At 49.8% G+C, this 24,711-nt stretch overlaps 1 protein-coding gene across 1 annotated transcript in view; it reads right to left on the bottom strand.

Annotated features, from left to right (window-relative positions):
- LOC122547762 (cellular retinoic acid-binding protein 2-like) overlaps positions 1-24,711 on the bottom strand; it is a 91,027-nt gene that overhangs the window by 5,721 nt on the left and 60,595 nt on the right. Inside the window, exons 2-3 of the mRNA XM_087985685.1 lie at positions 8,727-8,905; positions 6,631-6,747 (exon numbers count right to left, since the gene is read on the bottom strand). Of these exons, the coding sequence (XP_087841811.1) occupies positions 6,631-6,747; positions 8,727-8,905 (296 nt within the window). The remainder of the gene's footprint in view (positions 1-6,630; positions 6,748-8,726; positions 8,906-24,711) is intronic.

Below are 24,711 nucleotides of genomic sequence, written 5' to 3'. Positions count from 1 at the left end.
GTGGAATTACTTAAATGGCGACGGATTGGGAAAGCGTGGAAAGTGTCCTGGGTGCCGCTGTGCACCAGTTAGTCGCAGGAAGCAATGAATTCTCTGCAAATAGGCTCAGATCGATTACACTGAAAATGGAAGGGCCTTGGGAAAAGTTGATGAGCAGGGAGATCTGGGAGTGTCGGTCCGTTGCACCCTGAAGGTGGCTGCACAGCTGGGTCGGGTGGTCAAGAAGGCATATGGTATGCTTGCCTTCATCGGACGGGGTATTGAGTATAAGCGCTGGCAGGCCATGTTAAAATGGTACAAGACATTGGTTCGGCCGCATTTCCAGCTCTGGTCGTCACATTACCAAAAGGATGTGGACGCTTTGGTGCAGAGAAGGTTTGCGAGGATGTTGCCTGGTATGGAAGGTGCGAGCTATGAAGGGAGGTTGAGTAGGTTTTCATTAGAAAAAATGCGATTGAGGGGGGACCTGATGTGAGGTGTACAAAATCATGAAGGGTATAGACAGGGTGGATAGAGACAAGCTTTTTCCCAGGGTGAGGGATTCAATAACGAGAGGTCACGCTTTCAAGGTGAGAGGTGGAAGGTTTAAGGGGGATACACGCGGCAAGTACTTCACACAGAGGGTGGTGGGTGTCTGGAACGCGTTGCCACAGAGGTGGTAGAGGCAGGCACGGTCGATTCATTTAAGGCACATCTGGACGGATGCATGAGTAGGTGGGGAGCAGAGGGATACAGATGCTTAGGAATCGGGCGATAGATTTAGACAGTGGATTTGGATCGGCTCAGGCTTGGAGGGCCGAGGGGCCCGTTCCTGGGCTGTACATTTTCTTTGTCCTTTGACAGTAAGTTGACATGCATTATGAAGACGGTTTGAGTCCAGGAGCAGGGATGTCTCACTGCGGGTACACAGGGCCTTGGTGAGGCCACACACTCTGTGCAGGATTGATCTCCCTCACTAAGGGAGGGTGTACTTTTTCATAGAGGGAGTGTAGCAGAGGTTCACTCGGCCGATACAAGATTCTTGTACCAGGAGTTTTATTCGGCCAGACGACGTATTCACTGGGGGGACGAGAAGGGGGAGTCTGGTCGGTAAAGTAAAATCCGAACGGGGCTGGGCAGATTGGATGTAGAGGAGGATGTCTTCCCACCCCGGATTAAAGGGGTATTGGGGGGTGTGGGGCAAACACTGTCCAACTCGTCTATGTCGGCCATGTTGGGATAGGGGATCAGCAGCTGCCTTCATAGTGAATGGACAGGCAGAATGGCCCTCTGCTGCTCCTGTTTTCGACAGTTCAGCCTCAGAAAGCCAGCAACGCGAGGGAGAAATGGTTGATAGGGTGTACGTGGACTTCAGTAAGGCGTTTGATAAGGTTCCCCACGGTAGGCTATTGTGCAAAATAAGGAGGCATGAGATTTGAGGGTGATTTAGCGGCTTGGATCAGACATTGGCTAGCTGAAAGAAATGTTCATCTTGGAGTTCAATTACTAGTGGGGTACCGCGAGACGCTGCTTTAGGGCCACTGCTGTTTGTCATTTTTATAAATGACCTGGATGAGGGCGTAGAAGGATGGGTTAGTAAATTTGCAGACGACACTAAGGTCGGTGGAGTTGTGGATAGTGACGAAGGGTGTCATAATGCATGTCAACTTACTGATCACTAGGGTCATAGATCAGAGTTATAGGGAGGTAGTAACTCCAAAGATGGCAGATAGATGGGTTACAGTGAGGGGGACTGGGAGGAAGCAGCCAGTGCAGGGACCCCCTGCGGCCGTTCCCCTCAAGAACAAGTATACCGTTTTGGATACTTGTGGGGGGGATGACTTACCAGGGGCAAGTAACGGGGCTCAGGCCTCTGGCACGGAGCCTGTCCCCGTTACTCAGAAGGGAAGGGTGGAGAAGAGCAGAGCAGTAGTAATTGGGGACTCGATAGTTCGGGGCACAGATAGGCGGTTTTGTGGGAACGAGAGAGACTCACGTTTGGTATGTTGCCTCACAGTTGCAAGGGTACGTGACGTCTCTGATCGTGTTTTCCGGGTCCTGGAGGGGGAGGGGGAGCAGCCCGAAGTCGTGGTCCATATTGGCACCAACGACATAGGTAGGAGGAGTGCCGAGGATGTTAGACAGGCTTTCAGGGAGCTAGGTTGGAAGCTCAGAGTTAGAACGAACAGAGTTGTTGTCACTGGTTTGTTACCCGTGCCACGTGATAGAGATTCGAGGAATAGGGAAAGAGAACACTTAAATGCGTGGCTACAGGGATGGTGCAGGAGGGAGGGATTCCGGTTTTTGGATAACTGGGGTTCTTTCTGGGGACGGTGGGACCTCTATAAACAGGATGGTCTACACCTGAACCTGAGGGGCACCAGTATCCTTGGGGGGAGGTTTGCTAGTGCTCTTGGGGGGGGTTTAAACTAACTCTGCAGGGGCATGGGAACCCAGATTGTAGCTTCAGGGTGCAGGGCCTGGAGTGTAGGGAAGTTAGGAACATGGCATCAATTTCAAAGGAGGGTGCCTGTAAACAGGAAAGTGGCTTGAAGTGTGTATACTTCAATGCAAGAAGTATACGAAATAAGGTAGGTGAACCTGCAGCGTGGGTTGGTACCTGGGACTTCGATGTTGTGGCTATTACGGAGACATGGCTAGAACAGGGACAGGATTGGCTGTTGCAGGTTCCAGGATTTAAATGTTTTAGTAGGGTCAGAGGTGGGGGTAAAAGAGGGGGAGGTGTGGCATTGCTTGTCAAAGATAGTATTACAGTGGTGGAAAGGACGATGGATGAGGACTTGCCATCTGAGGTAGTTTGGGCTGAGGTTAGGAATAGGAAAGGTGAGGTCACCCTGTTAGGAGTCTTTTACAGGCCTCCTAATAGTCCTAGAATCATTGAAGAAAGGATAGGGAAGGTGATTCAGGAGATGAGTGACAGTAATAGGGTGGTTGTTATGGGGGACTTTAACTTTCCTGATATTGATTGGGAAAGCTATAGCTCAAGTTCGTTAGATGGGTCAGTGTTTGTTCAATGTGTGCAGGAGGGTTTCCTGACACAATATGTAGACAGGCCAACAAGAGGTGAGGCCATACTGGATTTGGTTCTGGGTAACGAACCAGGCCAGGTGTTAGAATTAGAGGTAGGTGAGCACTATGGGGATAGTGACCATAATTCGGTGATTTTTACTCTCGTGATGGAGAGGGATAAGTGTGTACTACAGGGCAAGAGTTATAGCTGGGGGCAGGGAAATTATGATGCGGTGAGGCATGACTTAGGATGTGTGGCTTGGAAAAGTAGACTCCAAGGCAAGAGTGTAAATGATATGTGGAGCTTGTTCAAGGAGCAACTATTGAGTGTCCTTGATAATTATGTACCTGTCAGGCAGGGAGGAAAGGGTCGTGCGAGGGAGCCGTGGTTTAATAAGGAATTGGAATCCCTTGTTAAATGGAAGAGGGCGGCCTATCTCAAGATGAGACGTGAAGGTTCAATTGTGGCGATTGAGAGGTATAGGGTAGCCAGGAAGGACCTGAAGAGAGAGCTAAGAGCAGCAAGGAGGGGACATGAAAGGTCCTTAGTCGGTAGGATTAGGGAAAACCCTAAGGCTTTCTATAGGTATGTTAGGAATAAAAGAATGACTAGGGTAGGAATAGGTCCAGTCAAGGTTAGTAGTGGGAAGTTGCGTGTGGAGGCGGAAGAGATTGGGGAGACACTGAATGAATACTTTTCTTCAGTATTTACTCAGGAACAGGGCATTGTCGTCAATGTGAATACTGAGTCACAAATAAGTAGAATGGATGGCTTTGTGGTATGTAGAGAAGAGGTGTTGGAAATCCTGGAAAAGGTGAAAATAGATAAGTCCCCTGGGCCTGATGGCATTTATCCTAGGATTCTCTGGGAAGCAAGGGAGGAGATTGCAGAGCCATTGGCCTTGATTTTTATGTCCTCTTTGTCTACAGGAGTAGTGCCAGAAGACTGGAGGATAGCAAATGTGGTTCCCTTGTTCAAAAAGGGGAGTAGGGATAACCCTAGTAACTATAGGCCGGTGAGTCTCACTTCTGTTGTGGGCAAAGTCTTAGAGAGAATTGTAAGGGATAGGATTTATGCACATCTGGATAGGAATAATGTGATCAAGGATAGTCAGCATGGTTTTGTGAAAGGCAGGTCGTGCCTCACAAACCTTATTGAATTCTTTGAAAAGGAGACGAAGGAGGTTGATGAGGGGAAAGCGGTAGATGTAGTATATATGGATTTTAGTAAGGCGTTTGATAAGGTTCCCCATGGTAGGCTACTGCAGAAAATACGGAGATATGGCATTGAGGGTGAGTTGGAGGTTTGGATTAGGAATTGGCTGGATGGAAGAAGACAGAGGGTAGTAGTTGATGGCAAAGTTTCTTCATGGAGTGCCGTCACTAGCGGTGTTCCGCAAGGATCTGTTTTGGGACCATTGCTGTTTGTCATTTTTATAAATGACCTGGAAGAGGGGTTAGAAGGTTGGGTGGGCAAGTTTGCGGATGATACGAAAGTCGGAGGAGTTGTAGACAGTGAGGAAGGATGTGGCAGGTTACAGCAGGATATAGAGAAGCTGCAGAGCTGGGCAGAAAGGTGGCAAATGGAATTCAATGTAGCTAAGTGTGAGGTGATTCACTTTGGGAAGAATAACAAAAAGATGGGGTACTGGGCTAATGGTCGGATACTTGGTAGTGTGGTTGAGCAGAGGGATCTTGGTGTCCATGTACACAGATCTCTGAAAGTTGCCACCCAGGTAAATAGTGCAGTGAGGAAGGCATATGGCGTACTGGCTTTTATTGGTAGAGGAATTGAGTTCCGGAGTCCTGAGGTCATGATGCAGTTGTATAAGACTCTGGTGCGGCCGCATCTGGAATATTGTGTGCAGTTTTGGTCGCCATACTATAGGAAGGATGTGGAGGCACTGGAACGGGTGCAGAGGAGGTTTACCAGGATGTTGCCTGGTATGGAAGGAAGATCGTATGAGGAAAGACTGAGACACTTGGGGCTGTTTTCATTAGAGAAAAGAAGGTTTAGGGGTGACTTGATTGAGGTGTACAAGATGATTAGGGGGTTAGATAGGGTTGACAGTGTGAACCTTTTCCCGCGTATGGAGTCTGGTATTACAAGGGGGCATAGCTTTAAATTAAGGGGGGGTAGATATAGGACTGAAGTTAGGGGTAGGTTCTTCACTCAGCGAGTCGTAAGTTCATGGAATGCCCTGCCAGTAGCAGTGGTGGACTCTCCCTCTTTATGGGCATTTAAGCGGGCATTGGATAGGTATATGGAGGATAGTGGGTTAGTATAGGTTAGGTGGGCTTGGATCGGCGCAACATCGAGGGCCAAAGGGCCTGTACTGCGCTGTATTGTTCTATGTTCTATGTTCTATGTTCTATGTTCTATGTTGCAGGTCACAGAGGGACATAGATAAGCTCAGAGCTGGGCTGAGAGGTGACAAATGGAGTTTAATGTGGAAAAGCGTGAGGTGATTCACTTTGGAAGGAGTAACAGGAAACCTGGGCTCATGGTAAGATTCTTGGTAGTGTAGATGAACAGAGAGATCGCGGTGTCCATGTGCATAGATCCCTGCAAGTTGCCCACCCAGGTTGATAGGGTTGTTCAGAAGGCGTACGGTGTGTGTTAGCTTTTATTGGAAGGGGGGGATTGAGTTTCGGAGCCATGAGGTCATGCTGCAGCCGTACAAAACTCTGGTGTGGCCGCACTTGGAGTATTGCGTCCAGTTCTGGTCACTGCATTATAGGAAGGATGTGGAAAGGGTTCAGGGGTGAGTTACTCGGATGGAGGGAAGGTCTTACGAGGAAAGGCTGAGAGATTTGAGGCTGGTTTCATTAGAGAGAAGGTTGAGAGGTGACCTAATCAAGACGTATAAGATAATCAGAGGGTTAGATAGGGAGAGCCTTTTTCCTCAGATGGTGATGGCTGGCACGAGGGGACGGCTTTAAACTGAGGGGGGTGATAGATATAGGAGAGCTGTCAGAGGTAGTTTCTTTACTCAGAGAGTAGGAGGGGTGTGAAATGCACTGCAGGAGTTGACTCGCCAACTTTAAGGGTATTTGAATGGTCAGAGGATAGGCATATGGATGGGAACGGAATAGTGTAGGATAGATGGGCTTCAGACTGGGTCCACAGGTCGGCACAACATCGAGGGCCGAAGGGCCTGTACTGCGCTGGAATGTTCTATCAGCGAGGTGGTCGGGGGGAGCAGAGCGGTCATTGAAATTTCAGCCTGTTACAATTTCCTGCGTCAGGAACAAAATTCCCCCCCCCCTCCCCCCCCCCCACCTTGATCCTCAACATCCCAATTCAATCTCCCCCTGCTCCAAGGGGAACGGTCCCCTCTTCTCCTGCAGTGTCTCTGTCCACTGGAGCCCCTCATCTCTGGGGTGCGTCAGGGAAATCTCTCTCTGCCTGAGCGGGGAAAGATCCAGGACTGTGGCCTAACTAAGCTGCCCTTCCCCATTCACAAGAGAGCCAGGGCCCCGTTCGCTCGTGACCCAACCAAAGATTCGTGAAGAGACGCCACCTCCAGGCGCCAAGCCGAGACGTTCCTGCACCATTCTCCTGGAGACGGCCTTCAAGGACAGGTTAACGTGGAGCTAATTCAAAATGAAGACTCTTACGAGGATGAGCTCATCGTTGCTGGTGAGTTCCCGGGTCCAGGAGGTTTTCGGCCCCTCTCCTTTCAGTAATGTCTGCTCGCACTCCATCTTGTTCTCCGCAATCCACCGTGCCAAACTCTGGAGGGAGGGAGGAAAGGAACAGGATTCATTCCTGTGAGAGCCCTGGGGTGAACCCCCATCCTAGGTTTGCGGCCCTTCTGTCTGGGAAAAGCCCACCCACCCACCCACCAAGAGCTCCGGGACCCTACAGCTCTCAGGTCCTCTTGGTCACAGGCCCCCTACTCATTTCCCAGGCAACCACCAACTCGGGACCACCAGGAATAAACATCTCGGGGTCCACAGCGACCAGTGTCTCAGGGCCCACGGCGACCAGTGTCACAGGGCACATAGCGACCAGTGTCACAGGCCCATGGCGACCAGTGTCGGAGGGCACATAGCGACCAGTGTCACAGGCCCATGGCGACCAGTGTTGGAGGGCACATAGCGACCAGTGTCACAGGCCCATGGCGACCAGTGTCGGAGGGCACATAGCGACCAGTGTCACAGGCCCATGCGACCAGTGTCGGAGGGCACATAGCGACCAGTGTCACAGGGCCCATAGCAACCAGTGTCTCAGGCCCATGGCGACCACTGTCTCATGGCCCATAGCAACCAGTGTCTCAGGCCCATGGTGACCAGTGTCTCAGGACCCATGGCGACCAGTGTCTCAGGGCCCACGCCGACCAGTGTCTCAGGGCCCACGGCGACCAGTGTCTCAGGGCCCACGGCGACCAGTGTCTCAGGGCCCATAGCAACCAGTGTCTAATGGCGACCACTGTCTCATGGCCCACAGCGACCAGTGTCTCAGGGCCCATAGCAACCAGTGTCTCAGGGCCCATGGCGACCACTGTCTCATGGCCCATAGCAACCAGTGTCTCAGAACCCATGGTGACCAGTATCTCAGGACCCATGGCGACCAGTGTCTCAGGACCCATGGCGACCAGTGTCTCAGGGCCCATAGCGTCCAGTGTCTAAGAGCCCATGGCGACCAGTGTCTCAGGGCCCATGGCGTCCAGTGTCTCAGAGCCCATGGCGACCAGTGTCTATGGGCACATGGTGACCAGTGTCTCAGGGCCCATAGCGACTAGTGTCTCAGGGCCCATAGCAACCAGTGTCTCAGAGCCAATGGCGACCAGTGTCTCAGGGCACATGGCGACCAGTGTCTCAGAGCCCATGGCGACCAGTGTCTCAGGGCACATGGCGACCAGTGTCTCAGAGCCCATGGCGACCAGTGTCTCAGGGCACATGGTGACCAGTGTCTCAGGGCCCATAGCAACCAGTGTCTCAGGGCCCATGGTGACCAGTGTCTCAGGGCCCATGGCGACCAGTGTCTCAGGGCACATGGTGACCAGTGTCACAAGTCCCGTAGTGACCAGTGTCTCAGGGCCCATGGTGACCAGTGTCACAAGTCCCGTAGTGACCAGTGTTTCAGGGCCCATGGCAACCAGTGTCTCAGGGCCCATGGCGACCAGTGTTTCAGGGCCCATGGCGACCAGTGTCTCAGGGCCCATGGCGACCAGTGTATCAGAGCCCATGGCGACCAGTGTCTCAGAGCCCATGGCAACCAGTGTCTCCGTTGCCATAGTGACCAGTGTCTCAGGACCCATGACGACCAGTGTCTCAGAGCCGATAGCAACCAGTGTCTCAAGGCCCATAGTGACCAGTGTCTCAGGGCCCATAGTGACCAGTGTCTCAGGGCCCATGGCGACCAGTGTCTCAGGGCCCATGGCGACCAGTGTCTCAGGGCCCATAGTGACCAGTGTCTCAGGGCCCATAGTGACCAGTGTCTCAGGGCCCATAGTGACCAGTGTCTCAGGGCCCGTAGTGACCAGTGTCTCAGGGCCCATAGTGACCAGTGTCTCAGGGCCCATGGCAACCAGTGTCTCAGAGCCGATAGCAACCAGTGTCTCAGGGGCCATGACGACCAATGTCAGAGGGCCCATCGCAACCAGTGTCTCAGGGCACATGGTAACCATTGTTTCAGGAGCCATAACAACCAGTGTCTCGGGACCACGGCCCCGGGGTTTTCATTGCCTCTCAGCCCCCATTCACCTCACCTTGCATGGCCTCCCGTCCACGGTCTGCTCCTCGAACTCCTCTCCGACCCTGAAGCGGATCTCAGTGGTCCTGACAGGGGTGGCCGTGCGGATGTAGAAGCTCTCTCCGTCCTGCTTGATTTCCACGCTGGGGTTGGAGGCAGCGTTGACTGCGATCTTCCTCAGCAACATGCTGACATCTGCAGAGAGAGAAAGGGGGGGGGGGAAGAGAGTGTGTGTGAGAGAGAGAGAGCAGCAATAGCAGGGCAAGGGGTGCTGAGGGGAGGGGGGCACGATGCAGCTACACAACTCACGCTCTCCAACCAAAACACCGACCCCCCCGCCCACCCCAGAGATGGTATACACTCACACCTCCTACACCGATGCTCTGTAAGGGGACGGGGGGTGAGCGGGGAATGGGTTCGACATTTACGAATCTGGACGGTAGTGTAGGCTGCAGGGAACAGTACATGCAAAGGGATCCACACAGAGGCAAAAAAGTGGCAAATGGGGGGAGGTGACGTCTCTTCACGAATCTTTGGTTGGGTCACGAGCGAACGGGGCCCTGACTCTCTTGTGAATGGGGAAGGGCAGCTTAGTTAGGCCACAGTCCTGGATCTTTCCCCGCTCAGGCAGAGAGAGATTTTCCTGACGCACCCCAGAGATGAGGGGCTCCAGTGGACAGAGACACTGCAGGAGAAGAGGGGACCGTTCCCCTCAGAGCAGGGGGAGATTGAACTGGGATGTTGAGGATAAAGGCGGGGGGGGGGGGGGGGGAATTTTGTTCCTGACGCAGGAAATTGTAACAGGCTGAAATTTCAGTGGTCAGCACCGCTTCCTCACAGCGCCAGGGACTCGGGCTCGATTCCAGCCTCAGGGCGACTGTCTGTGTGGAGTTTGCCCATTCTCCCCGTGTCTGCGTGGGTATCCTCTGCGTGCTCTAGTTTCAAAGATGTGCAGGTTAGGGTGGATTGGCCATGCTAAATTGTCCTGTAGTGCCCAGGGATATGCAGGTTAGGGTGGATTGGCCATGCTAAATTGTCCCATAGTGCCCAGGGATGTGCAGGTTAGGGTGGATTGGCCATGCTAAATTGTCCCATAGTGCCCAGGGATGTGCAGGTTAGGGTGGATTGGCCATGCTAAATTGTCCCATCGTGTCCTGGGATGTGCAGGTTAGGGTGGATTGGCCATGCTAAATTGTTCCGTAGTGCCCAGGGATGTGCAGGTTAGGGTGGATTGGCCATGCTAAATTGTCCCATAGTGCCCAGGGATGTGCAGGTTAGGGTGGATTGGCCACGCTAAATTGTCCCATCGTGTCCTGGGATGTGCAGGTTAGGGTGGATTGGCCATGCTAAATTGTCCCATAGTGCCCAGGGATGTGCAGGTTAGGGTGGATTGGCCATGCTAAATTGTCCCATAGTGCCCAGGGATGTGCAGGTTAGGGTGGATTGGCCATGCTAAATTACCCATAGTGCCCAGGGATGTACAGTTTAGGGTGGATTGGCCATGCTAAATTGTCCCATAGTGTCCAGGGATGTGCAGGTTAGGGTGGATTGGCCATGCTAAATTGTCCCATAGTGCCCAGGGATGTGCAGGTTAGGGTGGATTGGCCATGCTAAATTGTCCCATAGTGCCCAGTGATGTGCAGGTTAGGGTGGATTGGCCATGCTAAATTGTTCCGTAGTGCCCAGGGATGTGCAGGTTAGGGTGGATTGGCCATGCTAAATTGTCCCATAGTGCCCAGGGATGTGCAGGTTAGGGTGGATTGGCCATGCTAAATTGTCCCATAGTGCCCAGGGATGTGCAGGTTAGGGTGGATTGGTCATGCTAAATTGTCCCATACTGTCCAGGGATGTGCAGGTTAGGGTGGAGTGGCCATGCTAAATTGTCCCATAGTGCCCAGGGATGTGCAGGTTAGGGTGGATTGGCCATGCTAAATTGTCCCATACTGTCCAGGGATGTGCAGGTTAGGGTGGATTGGCCATGCTAAATTGTCCCATAGTGCCCAGGGATGTGCAGGTTAGGGTGGATTGGCCATGCTAAATTGTCCCATAGTGCCCAGTGATGTGCAGGTTAGGGTGGATTGGTCATGCTAAATTGTTCTGTAGTGCCCAGGGATGTGCAGGTTAGGGTGGATTGGCCATGGTAAATTGTCCCATAATGCCCAGAGAGGTGCAGGTTAGGGTGGATTGGCCATGCTAAATTGTCCCATAGTGCCCAGGGATGTGCAGGTTAGGGTGAATTGGCCATGCTAAATTGTCTCATAGTGCCCAGGGATGTGCAGGTTAGGGTGGATTGGCCACGCTAAATTGTCCCGTAGTGCCCAGGGATGTGCAGGTTAGGGTGGATTGGCCATGCTAAATTGTCCTGTAGTGCCTAGGGATGTGCAGGTTAGGGTGGATCGGCCATACTAAATTGTCCCATAGTGCCCAGGGGTGTGCAGGTTAGGGTGGATTGGCCGTGCTAAATTGTCCCGTAGTGTCCAGGGATGTGCAGGTTAGTGTGAATTGGCCGTGCTAAATTGTCCCATTGTGCCCAGGGATGTGCAGGTTAGGGTGGATTGGCCGTGCTAAATTGTCCCATAGTGTCCAGGGATGTGCAGGTTAGGGTGGATTGGCCATGCTAAATTGTCCCATAGTGCCCAGGGATGTGCAGGTTAGGGTGGATTGGCCATGGTAAATTGTCCCGTAATGCCCAGAGAGGTGCAGGTTAGGGTGGATTGGCCATGCTAAATTGTCCCATAGTGCCCAGGGATGTGCAGGTTAGGGTGAATTGGCCATGCTAAATTGTTCTGTAGTGCCCAGGGATGTGCAGGTTAGGGTGGATTGGCCATGGTAAATTGTCCCATAGTGCCCAGGGATGTGCAGGTTAGGGTGAATTGGCCATGCTAAATTGTCCCATAGTGCCCAGGGATGTGCAGGTTAGGGTGAATTGGCCATGCTAAATTGTTCTGTAGTGCCCAGGGATGTGCAGGTTAGGGTGGATTGGCCATGGTAAATTGTCCCGTAATGCCCAGAGAGGTGCAGGTTAGGGTGGATTGGCCATGCTAAATTGTCCCATATTGCCCAGGGGTGTGCAGGTTAGGGTGAATTGGCCATGCTAAATTGTCTCATAGTGCCCAGGGATGTGCAGGTTAGGGTGGATTGGCCACGCTAAATTGTCCCGTAGTGCCCAGGGATGTGCAGGTTAGGGTGGATTGGCCATGCTAAATTGTCCTGTAGTGCCTAGGGATGTGCAGGTTAGGGTGGATTGGCCATACTAAATTGTCCCATAGTGCCCAGGGGTGTGCAGGTTAGGGTGGATTGGCCGTGCTAAATTGTCCCATAGTGCCCAGGGATGTGCAGGTTTGGGGTGGATTGGCCATGCTAAATTGTCCCGTAGTGCCCAGGGATGTGCAGGTTAGTGTGAATTGGCCGTGCTAAATTGTCCCATAGTGCCCAGGGATGTGCAGGTTAGGGTGGATTGGCCACACTAAATTGTCCCGTAGTGCCCAGGGATGTGCAGGTTAGGGTGGATTGGCCATGCTAAATTGTCCTGTAGTGCCTAGGGGTGTGCTGGATAGGGTGGATTGGCCATACTAAATTGTCCCATAGTGCCCAGGGGTGTGCAGGTTAGGGTGGATTGGCCGTGCTAAATTGTCCCATTGTGCCCAGGGGTGTGCAGGTTAGGGTGGATTGGCCATGCTAAATTGTCTCATAGTTCCCAGGGATGTGCAGGTTAGGGTGGATTGGCCACGCTAAATTGTCCCTAGTGCCCAGGGATGTGCAGGTTAGGTAGGATTGGCCATGCTAAATTGTCCCGTAGTGCCCAGGGATGTGCAGGTTAGTGTGAATTGGCCATGCTAAATTGCCCCATAGTGCCCAGGGATGTGCAGGTTAGGGTGGATTGGCCATGCTAAATTGTCCCGTAGTGCCCAGGGATGTGCAGGATAGGGTGGATTGGCCACGCTAAATTGTCCCGTAGTGCCCAGGGATGTGCAGGTTAGGGTGGATTGGCCATGCTAAATTGTCCTGTAGTGCCCAGGGATGTGCAGGTTAGGGGGGATTGGCCATGCTAAATTGTCCTGTAGTGCCCAGGGATGTGCAGGTTAGGGTGGATTAGTTCAGAATAAATGTAACCCTAACCTGCACATCCCTGGGCACTATGGGACAATTTAGCATGGCCAATCCACCCTAACCTGCACATCCCTGGGCACTATGGGGCAATTTAGCATGGCCAATCCACCCTAACCTGCACATCCCTGGGCACTTTGAGACAATTTAGCACGGCCAATCCACCCTGACCTGTACATCCCCGGACTGTGGGAGGAAACCGGAGCACCCGGAGGAAACCCAGACAGACACAGGGTAAATGTGCAAACTCCACACAGACAATCGCCCCGAGGCTGGGATTGAACTCGGGTCTCTGGTGCTGTGAGCAGTGCTAACCACTGAGCCACCGTGCCACCCCACAGTCAACTGTTTCACACAGAGGGTGGTGCGTGTATGGAATGAGCTGCCAGAGGAAGTGGTGGAGGCTGGTACAATAACAACATTTAAAAGGCATTTGGATGGGTATATGAATAGGCAGGGTTTGGAGGGATATGGGCCGGGTGCTGGCAGGTGGGACTAGATTGGGTTGGGATATCATGGACGGGTAGGGCTGAACGGTCTGTTTCCGTGCTGTACATCTCTCTGACTGTATGAGTCCCTCTGTGGTGCCCTTTTTTTGTGGTATTTTGAAGGGACAGTCCCAGAACATGACAGTATTACTCAGTCTTCTTCCAGCACAAATGAAGGCCATTGAGCCCATTGTCCCTGAGACAGCTCTTTGAGTGTTCGAACTGAGTGTCTGTCCTCCTGCTGTTGCCGCACCTATGTCTCTGTATGTTCTCTCTCTCCAAATCCCCATCCAGTGCCCCCTCCTGAATGGGTCAGTCGACCCTGCCTCCCCCACATCTCCAGGCAGCACGTTCCAGCCCCCACCTCCTCGCTGGGTGAGGAAGGGCTTTAACACATCACCCTCGCTTCACATCACTTTAAACCCACGCCCCTCTCGTTCTCTCACGAGCTGGAAAAGCTTCTCCCTGTCTACTCCATCCCAGCCCACTCCGGATCGGGAAAACCTGCAGCAGATCTCCCTCTCAGCTGCCTTCTCCCCAAGGAGAGCAGTCCCAACCTTCTCCAACCCGTCCTCATCCGGCACTCACTCCTGGAACTACTCTTGTAAATCACTTCTGCACACGCTCTCTCTTCCTCACACACACACACATTCTTTCTGTGTCTCTCTCTGTCTGTCTCTCTCTCTCTCTCTCTGTGTCTCCCTCTGTCTGTCTCTCTCTCTCTCTCTGTGTGTCTCTCTCTGTGTCTCTCACTCATTCTTTTTCTCTGTCTCTCTCTCTCTCTCTCTCTCTCTGTCTCTCTTTTATTTTCTCTCTCTCATTCTCTCTCTCTCACATTGTCTCTGTCTCTGTCTCTCTTTCTCTCTCTCTCTCTCATTCTCTCTCTCTCCCCGAATCGGTCACATCTATCCTAGAATGGGGAACACGTTACTGTACACACCATCCCACAGCTGAGGTCTTAAGAAATGTCTTGTACAGGTTCACCATCACCTCTGCACTCTCGTGCCCCAATTAACAAAGCCGAGGATACTACCTGCCTGATTAACTGCTCTATCTGTGCTACCGTCTTCAGTGGGCTGTGCACAGATAACCCCAGCTCCCCCTTCTCCTGCACCCTCTGTTTTTGTACCCTCTGTCTTTCAATGTTGACCCCACCAAGATTTGGTTGGGATATCTGGTCGGCATGAACCGTGCTGTACAGCTCTATAACTAATTTGCCTCCATCTGTGCAGCCCCTCCAAGACTCCTCCTGTCTCCCTCCCTTACACCATCCCTTACTTCCCTTCACACTCCCTCAAACTTCAAAGCCCCCACCATGCCCCTCTACCTCTTTATTTCAGCACACCCCCACTCTCAGTCCCTCAACTCTCTTGTCCCCACATCGATGTCTCTTTCTCCCCATCTCTCTCCCTTACTTGTTCTGTCTGACACTTCTGTCAAAATCCTTTGCCCCCCTTTTACTCTGTCTTTCTCCCTCTTTCTATCTCTCTCCCCATCTGCATTTTCCAAGCTCTCTCTCTCTCTCCCTCCCTCCGTGGAACATGTGCAAGGGGCTGAAGGTTTCTGAACTTTGTGGTGGTGACTTGACCCTTGAAAAATGCTCATCACTTGAGACCTTAGAACATAGAACAATACAGCGCAGAACAGGCCCTTCGGCCCTCGATGTTGCGCTGACCTGTGAACTCATCTAAGCTCATCCCCCTACACATTCCATCATCATTCATGCGCTTATCTAAGGATTGTTTAAATCCCTCTAATGTGGCTGCGTTAACTACATTAGCAGGTAGGGCAGTCCACGCCCTTACCACTCTCTGTGTAAAGAACCTGCCTCTGACATCTGTCTTAAATCTATCACCCCCTCAATTTGTAGTTATGCCCCCCTCGTACACGCTGACGTCATCATCCTAGGAAAAAGCCTTTCACCTTGATTTTGGTGACTTGATATTGGAGTGTGTGTGTGCGTGTTGTGTGTGTGAGAAAGTAAGTGAGTGAATGAGTGTGTGTGTGTGTGAGAGAGTGAGTGAATGAGTGTGTGTGTGAGAGTGAGTAAGTGAGTGAATAAGTGTGTGTGTGAGTAAGTGAGTGAATGAGTGTGTGTGTGAGAGTGAGTAAGTGAGTGAATGAGTGTGTGTGTGAGAGAGAGTAAGTGAGTGAATGAGTGTGTGTGTGAGAGAGAGAGAGTGAGTGAATGAGTGTGTGTGAGAGAGTGAATGAGTGAATGAGTGTGTGTGAGAGAGAGAGTGAATGAATGAGTGTGTGTGTGAGAGTGAGTGAATGAGTGTGTGTGTGAGAGTGAGTGAGTGTGTGTGTGAGAGTGAGTAAGTGAGTGTGTGTGTGAGAGTGAGTAAGTGAGTGAATGTGTGTGTGTGTGAGAGAGAGTAAGTGAGTGAATGAGTGTGTGTGTGAGAGAGAGAGAGTGAGTGAATGAGTGTGTGTGAGATAGAGAGAGTGAATGAGTGTGTGTGTGAGAGTGAGTGAATGAGTGTGTGTGTGAGAGTGAGTAAGTGAGTGTGTGTGTGAGAGTGAGTAAGTGAGTGAATGTGTGTGTGTGTGAGAGAGAGTGAGTGAGTGAATGAGTGTGTGTGAGAGTGAATGAGTGAATGAGTGTGTGTGAGAGAGAGAGTGAATGAATGAGTGTGTGTGAGAGAGAGAGTGAGTGAGTGAATGAGTGTGTGTGTGAGAGTGAATGAGTGAATGAGTGTGTGTGAGAGAGAGAGTGAATGAATGAGTGTGTGTGTGAGAGAGAGTGAGTGAGTGAATGAGTGTGTGTGTGAGAGTGAATGAGTGAATGAGTGTGTGTGAGAGAGAGAGTGAATGAATGAGTGTGTGTGTGAGAGAGAGTGAGTGAGTGAATGAGTGTGTGTGTGAGTGAGTAAGTGAGTGAATGAGTGTGTGTGCGAGAGTGAGTAAGTGAGTGAATGAGTGTGTGAGAGTAAGTGAATGAGTGTGTGTGAGAGAGAGAGAGAGAGTGAGTGAGTGAGTATGTGTGTGTGAGAGAGAGAGAGTGAATGAGTGTCTGTGTGTGTGTGAGTGAGTAAGTGAGTGAATGAGTGTGTGTGTGAGAGAGAGAGTGAGTGAATGAGTGTCTGTGTGTGTGTGAGAGAGAGTGAATAAGTGTCTGTGTGTGTGAGAGAGAGAATAAGTGAGTGAATGAGTGAGAGAGAGTGAGTGAATGTGTGTGTGTGAGAGAGAGAATAAGTAAGTGAATGAGTGCGTGTGTGTGAGAGAGAGCGAGTAAATGAGTGTGTGTGAGAGAAAGAGTGAGTGAGTGAATGAGTGAGTGTGTGAATCAGTGTGTGTGTGTGAAAGAGAGTGTGAGTGAATGAGTGTGTGTGTGTGAGAGAGAGTGAGTGATTGAATGAGTGTGTGTGTGAGAGTAAGTGAGTGAATGAGTGTGTGTGAGAGTGAGTAAGTGAGTGAATGAGTGTGTGTGTGAGAGAGAGAGTGAGTGAATGAGTGTGTGTGTGAGAGTGAGTAAGTGAGTGAATGAGTGTCTTTGTATGTGAGAGAGAATAAGTGAGTGAATGAGTGTGTGTGTGTGTGAGAGTAAGTAAGTGAATGAATGTCTGTGTGTGTGAGTGAGTAAGTGAGTGAATGAGTGTGTGTGTGTGAGAGTAAGTAAGTGAATGAATGTCTGTGTGTGTGAATGAGTAAGTGAGTGAATGAGTGTGTGTGTGTGAGAGAGTGAGTGAATGAGTGTGTGTGTGTGAGAGTAAGTAAGTGAATGAATGTCTGTGTGTGTGAGAGAGAGAATAAGTGAGTGAATGAGTGAGTGTGTGTGTGAAAGAATGAGTAAGTGAATGAGTGCGTGTGTGTGAGAGGGAGAGAGCGAGTAAATGAGTGTGTGTGAGAGAAAGAGTGAGTGAGTGAGTGAATGAGTGTGTGAATCAGTGTGTGTGTGTGAAAGAGAGTGTGAGTGAATGAGTGTGTGTGAGTGAATGAGTGTGTGTGTGAGAGAGAGTGAGTGAATGAGTGTGCATGTGTGTGTGAGAGAGAGAGTGAGTGAGTGAATGAGTGTGTGTGTGAGAGAGTGAGTGAATGAGTGTGTGTGTGTGTGAGAGTGAGTGAATGAGTGTGTGTGTGTGTGAGAGAGTGAGTGAATGAGTGTGTGTGTGAGAGAGAGAGTGAGTGAATGAGTGTGCGTGTGAGAGAGAGAGTGAGTGAGTGAATGAGTGTGTGTGTGAATGAGTGTGTGTGTGTGTGAGAGTGAGTGAATGAGTGTGCGTGTGTGTGAGAGAGAGAGTGAGTGAATGAGTGTGTGAGTGTGTGTGTGAGAGAGTGAGTGGATGAGTGTGTGAGTGTGTGTGTGAGAGAGTGAGTGGTGTGCATGTATGTGTGAGAGAGTGAGTGAATGAGTGTGTGTGTGTTGGAGAGAGAGACAGAGAGAGAGTGAGTGAATGAGTGTGTGTGTGTGAGAGTGTGCGAGTGAATGAGTGTGTGTGTGTGTGAGAGTGAGTGAATGTATGTGTGTGAGTGAATGAGTGTGTGTGAGAGTGAGTGAATGAGTGTGTGTGTGTGTGTGAGAGACAGTGAGTGAATGAGTGTGTGTGTGAGAGAGAGAGTGAGTAAGTGAGTGAATGTGTGAGTGAATGAGTGAGTGTGTGTGAGAGAGTGAATGAGTGTGTGTGAGTGAGAGAGAGTGTGAGTGAATGAGTGAGTGTGCGTGTGTGTGAAAGAGTGAGTGAGTGTGTGTGAGAGAGAGATTGAGTGAATGAGTGTGTGTGTGAGAGAGAGTGAGTGAATGAGTGTCTGTGTGAGAGAGAGTGAATGAGTGCGTGTGAGTGAATGAGTGTGTGTGTGTGAGAGAAAGAGTGAGTGAGTGAATGAGTGTGTGTGTGTGAATGGGTGAGTGTGTGTGAGAGAGAGTGAGTGAACGAGTGTGTGTGTGAGACAGTGAGTGAATGAGTGTGTGTGAGAGTGAGTAAGTGAGTGAATGAGTGCGTGTGAATGAGTGAGTGTGTGAGTGTGCGTGTGCGCACGTGTGTGTGTGTAATAACAGAGAGCTTGTGTCTCAGAAACCATGTGCGTCTGTCTCTGCCCCTCCTTCTCTCCCATTCTCTCTTTCCCCTTTCTCTGCACCCCTCTCCACTCTTATGTGTTCTCACTTTCACTCCTTCGCACCCTTTCGCCCTCCCCGTCTCTCTCTCTCTGCCATATATTTCTCCCTCACCCTGCCTATCTCTCTTTCTTGACAGTATCCTCATAGTCCTCCCACTTTACTCTCCACTGTCCTCCCTTTCCCCCTTACCCTCTCTCCCCCTCTCTATCTCGCTTTGTTGCCAACACTCTCCCAGTCTCCCTCCCAGCGGAAAGATGTTGTGAAACTTGAAAGGGTTCAGAAAACATTTACAAGGATGTTGGAGGGTTTGAGCTATAGAGAGAGGCTGAACAGGCTGGGGCTGTTTCCCTGGAGCGTCGGAGGCTGAGGGGTGACCTTATAGAGGTTTACAAAATCATGAGGGGCATGGTTAGGGTAAATAGACAAAGTCTTTTCCCTGGTGTGGGGGAGTCCAGAACTAGAGGGGCATAGGTTTAGGGTGAGAGGGGAAAGATATAAAAGAGTCCTAAGGGGCAACTTTTTCACCCAGAGGGTGGTACGTGTATGGAATGAGCTGCCAGAGGAAGTGGTGGAGGCTGGTACAACTGCAACATTGAAGAGGCATCTGGATGGGTATATGAATAGGAAGGGTTTGGAGGGATATGGGCCGGGTGCTGGCAGGTGGGACCAGATTGGGTTGGGATATCTGGGACAGCATGGACAGGTTGGACCGAAGGGTCTGTTTCCATGCTGTACATCTCTGTGACTCTAAATGGGACTAGATTGGGTTGGGATATCTGGGACAGCATGGACAGGTTGGACCGAAGGGTCTGTTTCCGGGTTGTACATCTCTGTGACTCTATGACTAATTTGCCTCCATCTGTGCAGCCCCTCCAAGAGTCCTGCTGTCTCCCTCCCTTACACCATCCCCTAATTCTTCTGTTGCCTCCCTGCCTCTACCCCCTCCCCCCCCAAACTTCAAAGCCCCCACCATGCCCCTCCATCTCTCTATTTCGGCACACCGTCTCTCAGTCCTTCAACTCTCTTGTTCCCTCGCGGACTTTCTCGTTCTCTCCATCCCTCTTGTCCTGTCTGACTCTCTCTCTGTCAATATCCTGTGTCCCCCTTTCTCTCTCTCTCTCTCTCTATCTATCTATCTCTCTCCCCATCTGCACTTCCCAATCTCTCTCACCCTCCCTCAACACTGTCCCACATTCTTTCTGTTTCTGTTCCATCTCTCTCTCACCCATTCCTACTAAATTGTCTGGATTGTCACGATCTGTTTTCCCTCCATTTCTCTCTCCTTTCCTGTGCTACTGTGTCTCCCATACAATTAATTCTCTGTTGTTAGCACACACACTCTCACTCTGTCTTACACACACTCTTACAGTCACACCCACACCCAGACCCACTCTCAAAGTCTCACACACACAACCCTTCCCACATAGACTTTCACAAACATATATACACACACACACCTATTCCTACACAGACTTTCAGTCTCTCTCTCACCCCCTCACACACACACAATCTCTTTCTCCCTCTCTCTCACACACTCAGTCGCTCTCTCTCCCCCTCACACACACACACACACAATCTCTTTCTCCCTCTCTCTCACACACTCAGTCTCTCTCTCTCTCACACACGCAGTCTCTCCCGCACACACATCTCTCTCATGTGTACATTCTCTCTCTCACACACAATCTCAATCTCTCTCTCTCACATGTACATTCTCTCTCACACACACACAATCTCAATCTCTCTCTCTCTCACATGTACATTCTCTCTCTCACACACACACTCTCAATCTCTCTCTCTCACATGCACATTCTCTCTCACACACACACTCTCAATCTCTCTCTCTCACATGTACATTCTCTCTCACACACACAATCTCAATCTCTCTCTCTCACATGTACATTCTCTCTCACACACACACTCTCAATCTCTCTCTCTCACATGTACATTCTCTCTCTCACACACACACTCTCAATCTCTCTCTCACACATGTACATTCTCTCTCTCACACACAATCTCAATCTCTCTCTCACATGTACATTCTCTCTCACACACACACACTCTCAATCTCTCTCTCACATGTACATTCTCTCTCTCACACACAATCTCAATCTCTCTCTCTCACATGTACATTCTCTCTCACACACACAATCTCAATCTCTCTCTCACTCACACCGTGGGCGGCACGGTGGCACGGTGGTTAGCACTGCTGCCTCACAGCGCCAGAGACCCGGGTTCAATTCCCGCCTCAGACGACTGACTGTGTGGAGTTTGCACGTTCTCCCCGTGTCGGCGTGGGTTTCCTCCGGGTGCTCCGGTTTCCTCCCACAGTCCAAAGACGTGCAGGTCAGGTGAATTGGCCATGCTAAATTGTCCGTAGTGTTAGGTAAGGGGTAAATGTAGGGGTATGGGTGGGTTGCGGGTCGGTGTGGACTTGTTGGGCCGAAGGGCCTGTTTCCACACTGTAATGTAATCTAATCTAATCTAAAAAAAACATGTACATTCTCTCTCTCACACACAATCTCAATCTCTCTCTCACATGTACATTCTCTCTCTCTCACACACAATCTCAATCTCTCTCTCTCACATGTACACTCTCTCTCACACACACACTCTCAATCTCACTCTCTCACAAGTACATTCTCTCTCACACACACACACTCTCAATCTCTCTCTCTCACATGTACATTCTCTCTCTCACACACTCTCAATCTCTCTCTCACATGTACATTCTCTCTCTCACACACAATCTCAATCTCTCTCTCTCACATGTACATTCTCTCTCACACACACAATCTCAATCTCTCTCTCACTCACACCGTGGGCGGCACGGTGGCACGGTGGTTAGCACTGCTGCCTCACAGCGCCAGAGACCCGGGTTCAATTCCCGCCTCAGACGACTGACTGTGTGGAGTTTGCACGTTCTCCCCGTGTCGGCGTGGGTTTCCTCCGGGTGCTCCGGTTTCCTCCCACAGTCCAAAGACGTGCAGGTCAGGTGAATTGGCCATGCTAAATTGTCCGTAGTGTTAGGTAAGGGGTAAATGTAGGGGTATGGGTGGGTTGCGGGTCGGTGTGGACTTGTTGGGCCGAAGGGCCTGTTTCCACACTGTAATGTAATCTAATCTAATCTAAAAAAAACATGTACATTCTCTCTCTCACACACAATCTCAATCTCTCTCTCACATGTACATTCTCTCTCTCTCACACACAATCTCAATCTCTCTCTCTCACATGTACACTCTCTCTCACACACACACTCTCAATCTCACTCTCTCACAAGTACATTCTCTCTCACACACACACACTCTCAATCTCTCTCTCTCACATGTACATTCTCTCTCTCACACACTCTCAATCTCTCTCTCACATGTACATTCTCTCTCACACACACACACTCAATCTCACTCTCACATGTACATTCTCTCTCACACACACACAATCTCAATCTCTCTCTCACATGTACATTCCCTCACACACACACAATCTCAATCTCTCTCTCACATGTACATTCTCTCTCTCACACACACACACACAATCTCTCTCTCACATGTACATTCTCTCTCACACACACACAATCTCAATCTCTCTCTCACATGTACATTCCCTCACACACACACAATCTCAATCTCTCTCTCACATGTACATTCTCTCTCTCACACACACACACACAATCTCTCTCTCACATGTACATTCTCTCTCACACACACACAATCTCAATCTCTCTCTCACGTGTACATTCTCTCACACACACACACAATCTCAATCTCTCTCTCACATGTACATTCTCTCTCACACACACACAATCTCAATCTCTCTCTCACATGTACATTCTCTCTCTCACACACACACAATCTCTCTCTCTCACATGTACATTCTCTCTCTCACACACACACAATCTCTCTCTCACACATGTACATTCTCTCACACACACACACAATCTCAATCTCTCTCTCTCACATGTACATTCTCTCTCTCACACAATCTCAATCTCTCTCTCACATGTACATTCTCTCTCACACACACACAATCTCAATCTCTCTCTCTCACACATGTACATTCTCTCTCTCACACACAATCTCAATCTCTCTCTCCCACATGTACATTCTCTCTCACACACAATCTCAATCTCTCTCTCACATGTACATTCTCTCTCTCACACACAATCTCAATCTCTCTCTCTCACATGTACATTCTCTCTCTCACACACACTCTCAATCTCTCTCTCACATGTACATTCTCTCTCTCACACACAATCTCAATCTCTCTCTCTCACATGTACATTCTCTCTCTCACACACAATCTCAATCTCTCTCTCTCACATGTACATTCTCTCTCTCTCACACACTCTCAATCTCTCTCTCACATGTACATTCTCTCTCTCACACACAATCTCAATCTCTCTCTCTCACATGTACATTCTCTCTCACACACACAATCTCAATCTCTCTCTCTCACATGTACATTCTCTCTCTCACACACAATCTCAATCTCTCTCACACATGTACATTCTCTCCATCACACACAATCTCAATCTCTCTCTCTCACATGTACATTCTCTCTCTCTCACACACACACTCTCAATCTCTCTCTCTCACATGTACATTCTCTCTCTCACACACACACAATCTCAATCTCTCTCTCTCACATGTACATTCTCTCTCTCACACACACACAATCTCAATCTCACTCTCACAAGTACATTCTCTCTCTCACACACAATCTCAATCTCTCTCTCTCACATGTACATTCTCTCTCACACACACAATCTCAATCTCTCTCTCTCACATGTACATTCTCTCTCTCACACACAATCTCAATCTCTCTCACACATGTACATTCTCTCCATCACACACAATCTCAATCTCTCTCTCTCACATGTACATTCTCTCTCTCTCACACACACACTCTCAATCTCTCTCTCTCACATGTACATTCTCTCTCTCACACACACACAATCTCAATCTCTCTCTCTCACATGTACATTCTCTCTCACACACACAATCTCAATCTCTCTCTCTCACATGTACATTCTCTCTCACACACACAATCTCAATCTCTCTCTCTCACATGTACATTCTCTCTCTCTCACACACACACTCTCAATCTCTCTCTCTCACATGTACATTCTCTCTCACACACACAATCTCAATCTCTCTCTCTCACATGTACATTCTCTCTCACACACACAATCTCAATCTCTCTCTCTCACATGTACATTCTCTCTCTCTCTCACACACACAATCTCAATCTCTCTCTCTCACATGTACATTCTCTCTCTCTCACACACACACAATCTCAATCTCTCTCTCTCACATGTACATTCTCTCTCACACACACAATCTCAATCTCTCTCTCTCACATGTACATTCTCTCCATCACACACAATCTCAATCTCTCTCTCTCACATGTACATTCTCTCTCTCTCACACACACACAATCTCAATCTCTCTCTCTCACATGTACATTCTCTCTCACACACACAATCTCAATCTCTCTCTCTCACATGTACATTCTCTCTCACACACACAATCTCAATCTCTCTCTCTCACATGTACATTCTCTCTCTCACACACACACAATCTCAATCTCTCTCTCTCACATGTACATTCTCTCTCACACACACAATCTCAATCTCTCTCTCTCACATGTACATTCTCTCTCACACACAATCTCAATCTCTCTCTCTCACATGTACATTCTCTCTCTCACACACACACTCTCAATCTCTCTCTCTCACATGTACATTCTCTCTCTCACACACAATCTCAATCTCTCTCTCTCACATGTACATTCTCTCTCACACACACACTCTCAATCTCTCTCTCTCACATGTACATTCTCTCACACACACACAATCTCAATCTCTCTCTCTCACATGTACATTCTCTCACACACACACAATCTCAATCTCTCTCTCTCACATGTACATTCTCTCTCTCACACACAATCTCAATCTCTCTCACACATGTACATTCTCTCTCACACACACAATCTCAATCTCTCTCACACATACATACTTTCTCTCTCACACACAGACACACACACAGTCTCTCTCTCTCACACACATAGCTCTCTCTCTCTCACATACTCACACATTCTGCCTCGTGCTGTCTCACACATACACAGTTTCTCTCTCGCACACACACTCAGTCTCTCCCTTTCACACACAAACACACTTTCTCTCTCACACTCACACACGCCCGCACGCACACACACTCTCTCTCACAGACACACACTTTCTCTCTCATGCACATACACACTTTCTCTCTCTATCTCTCAGACCCACACACTTTCTCTCTCTCCCTCTCACACGCCCCAACACACATGCTCTCTTTCTCACTCACTCACAC

This window comes from Chiloscyllium plagiosum, unplaced genomic scaffold (assembly GCF_037043375.1).
Source record: "Chiloscyllium plagiosum isolate Xiang-an unplaced genomic scaffold, Cpla_swu_hap1 HiC_scaffold_77, whole genome shotgun sequence".
NCBI lineage: Eukaryota > Metazoa > Chordata > Chondrichthyes > Orectolobiformes > Hemiscylliidae > Chiloscyllium > Chiloscyllium plagiosum.
The sequence above is the reverse complement of the archived record's forward strand: the minus strand, read 5'-3'. Positions and strand labels throughout refer to the sequence as shown.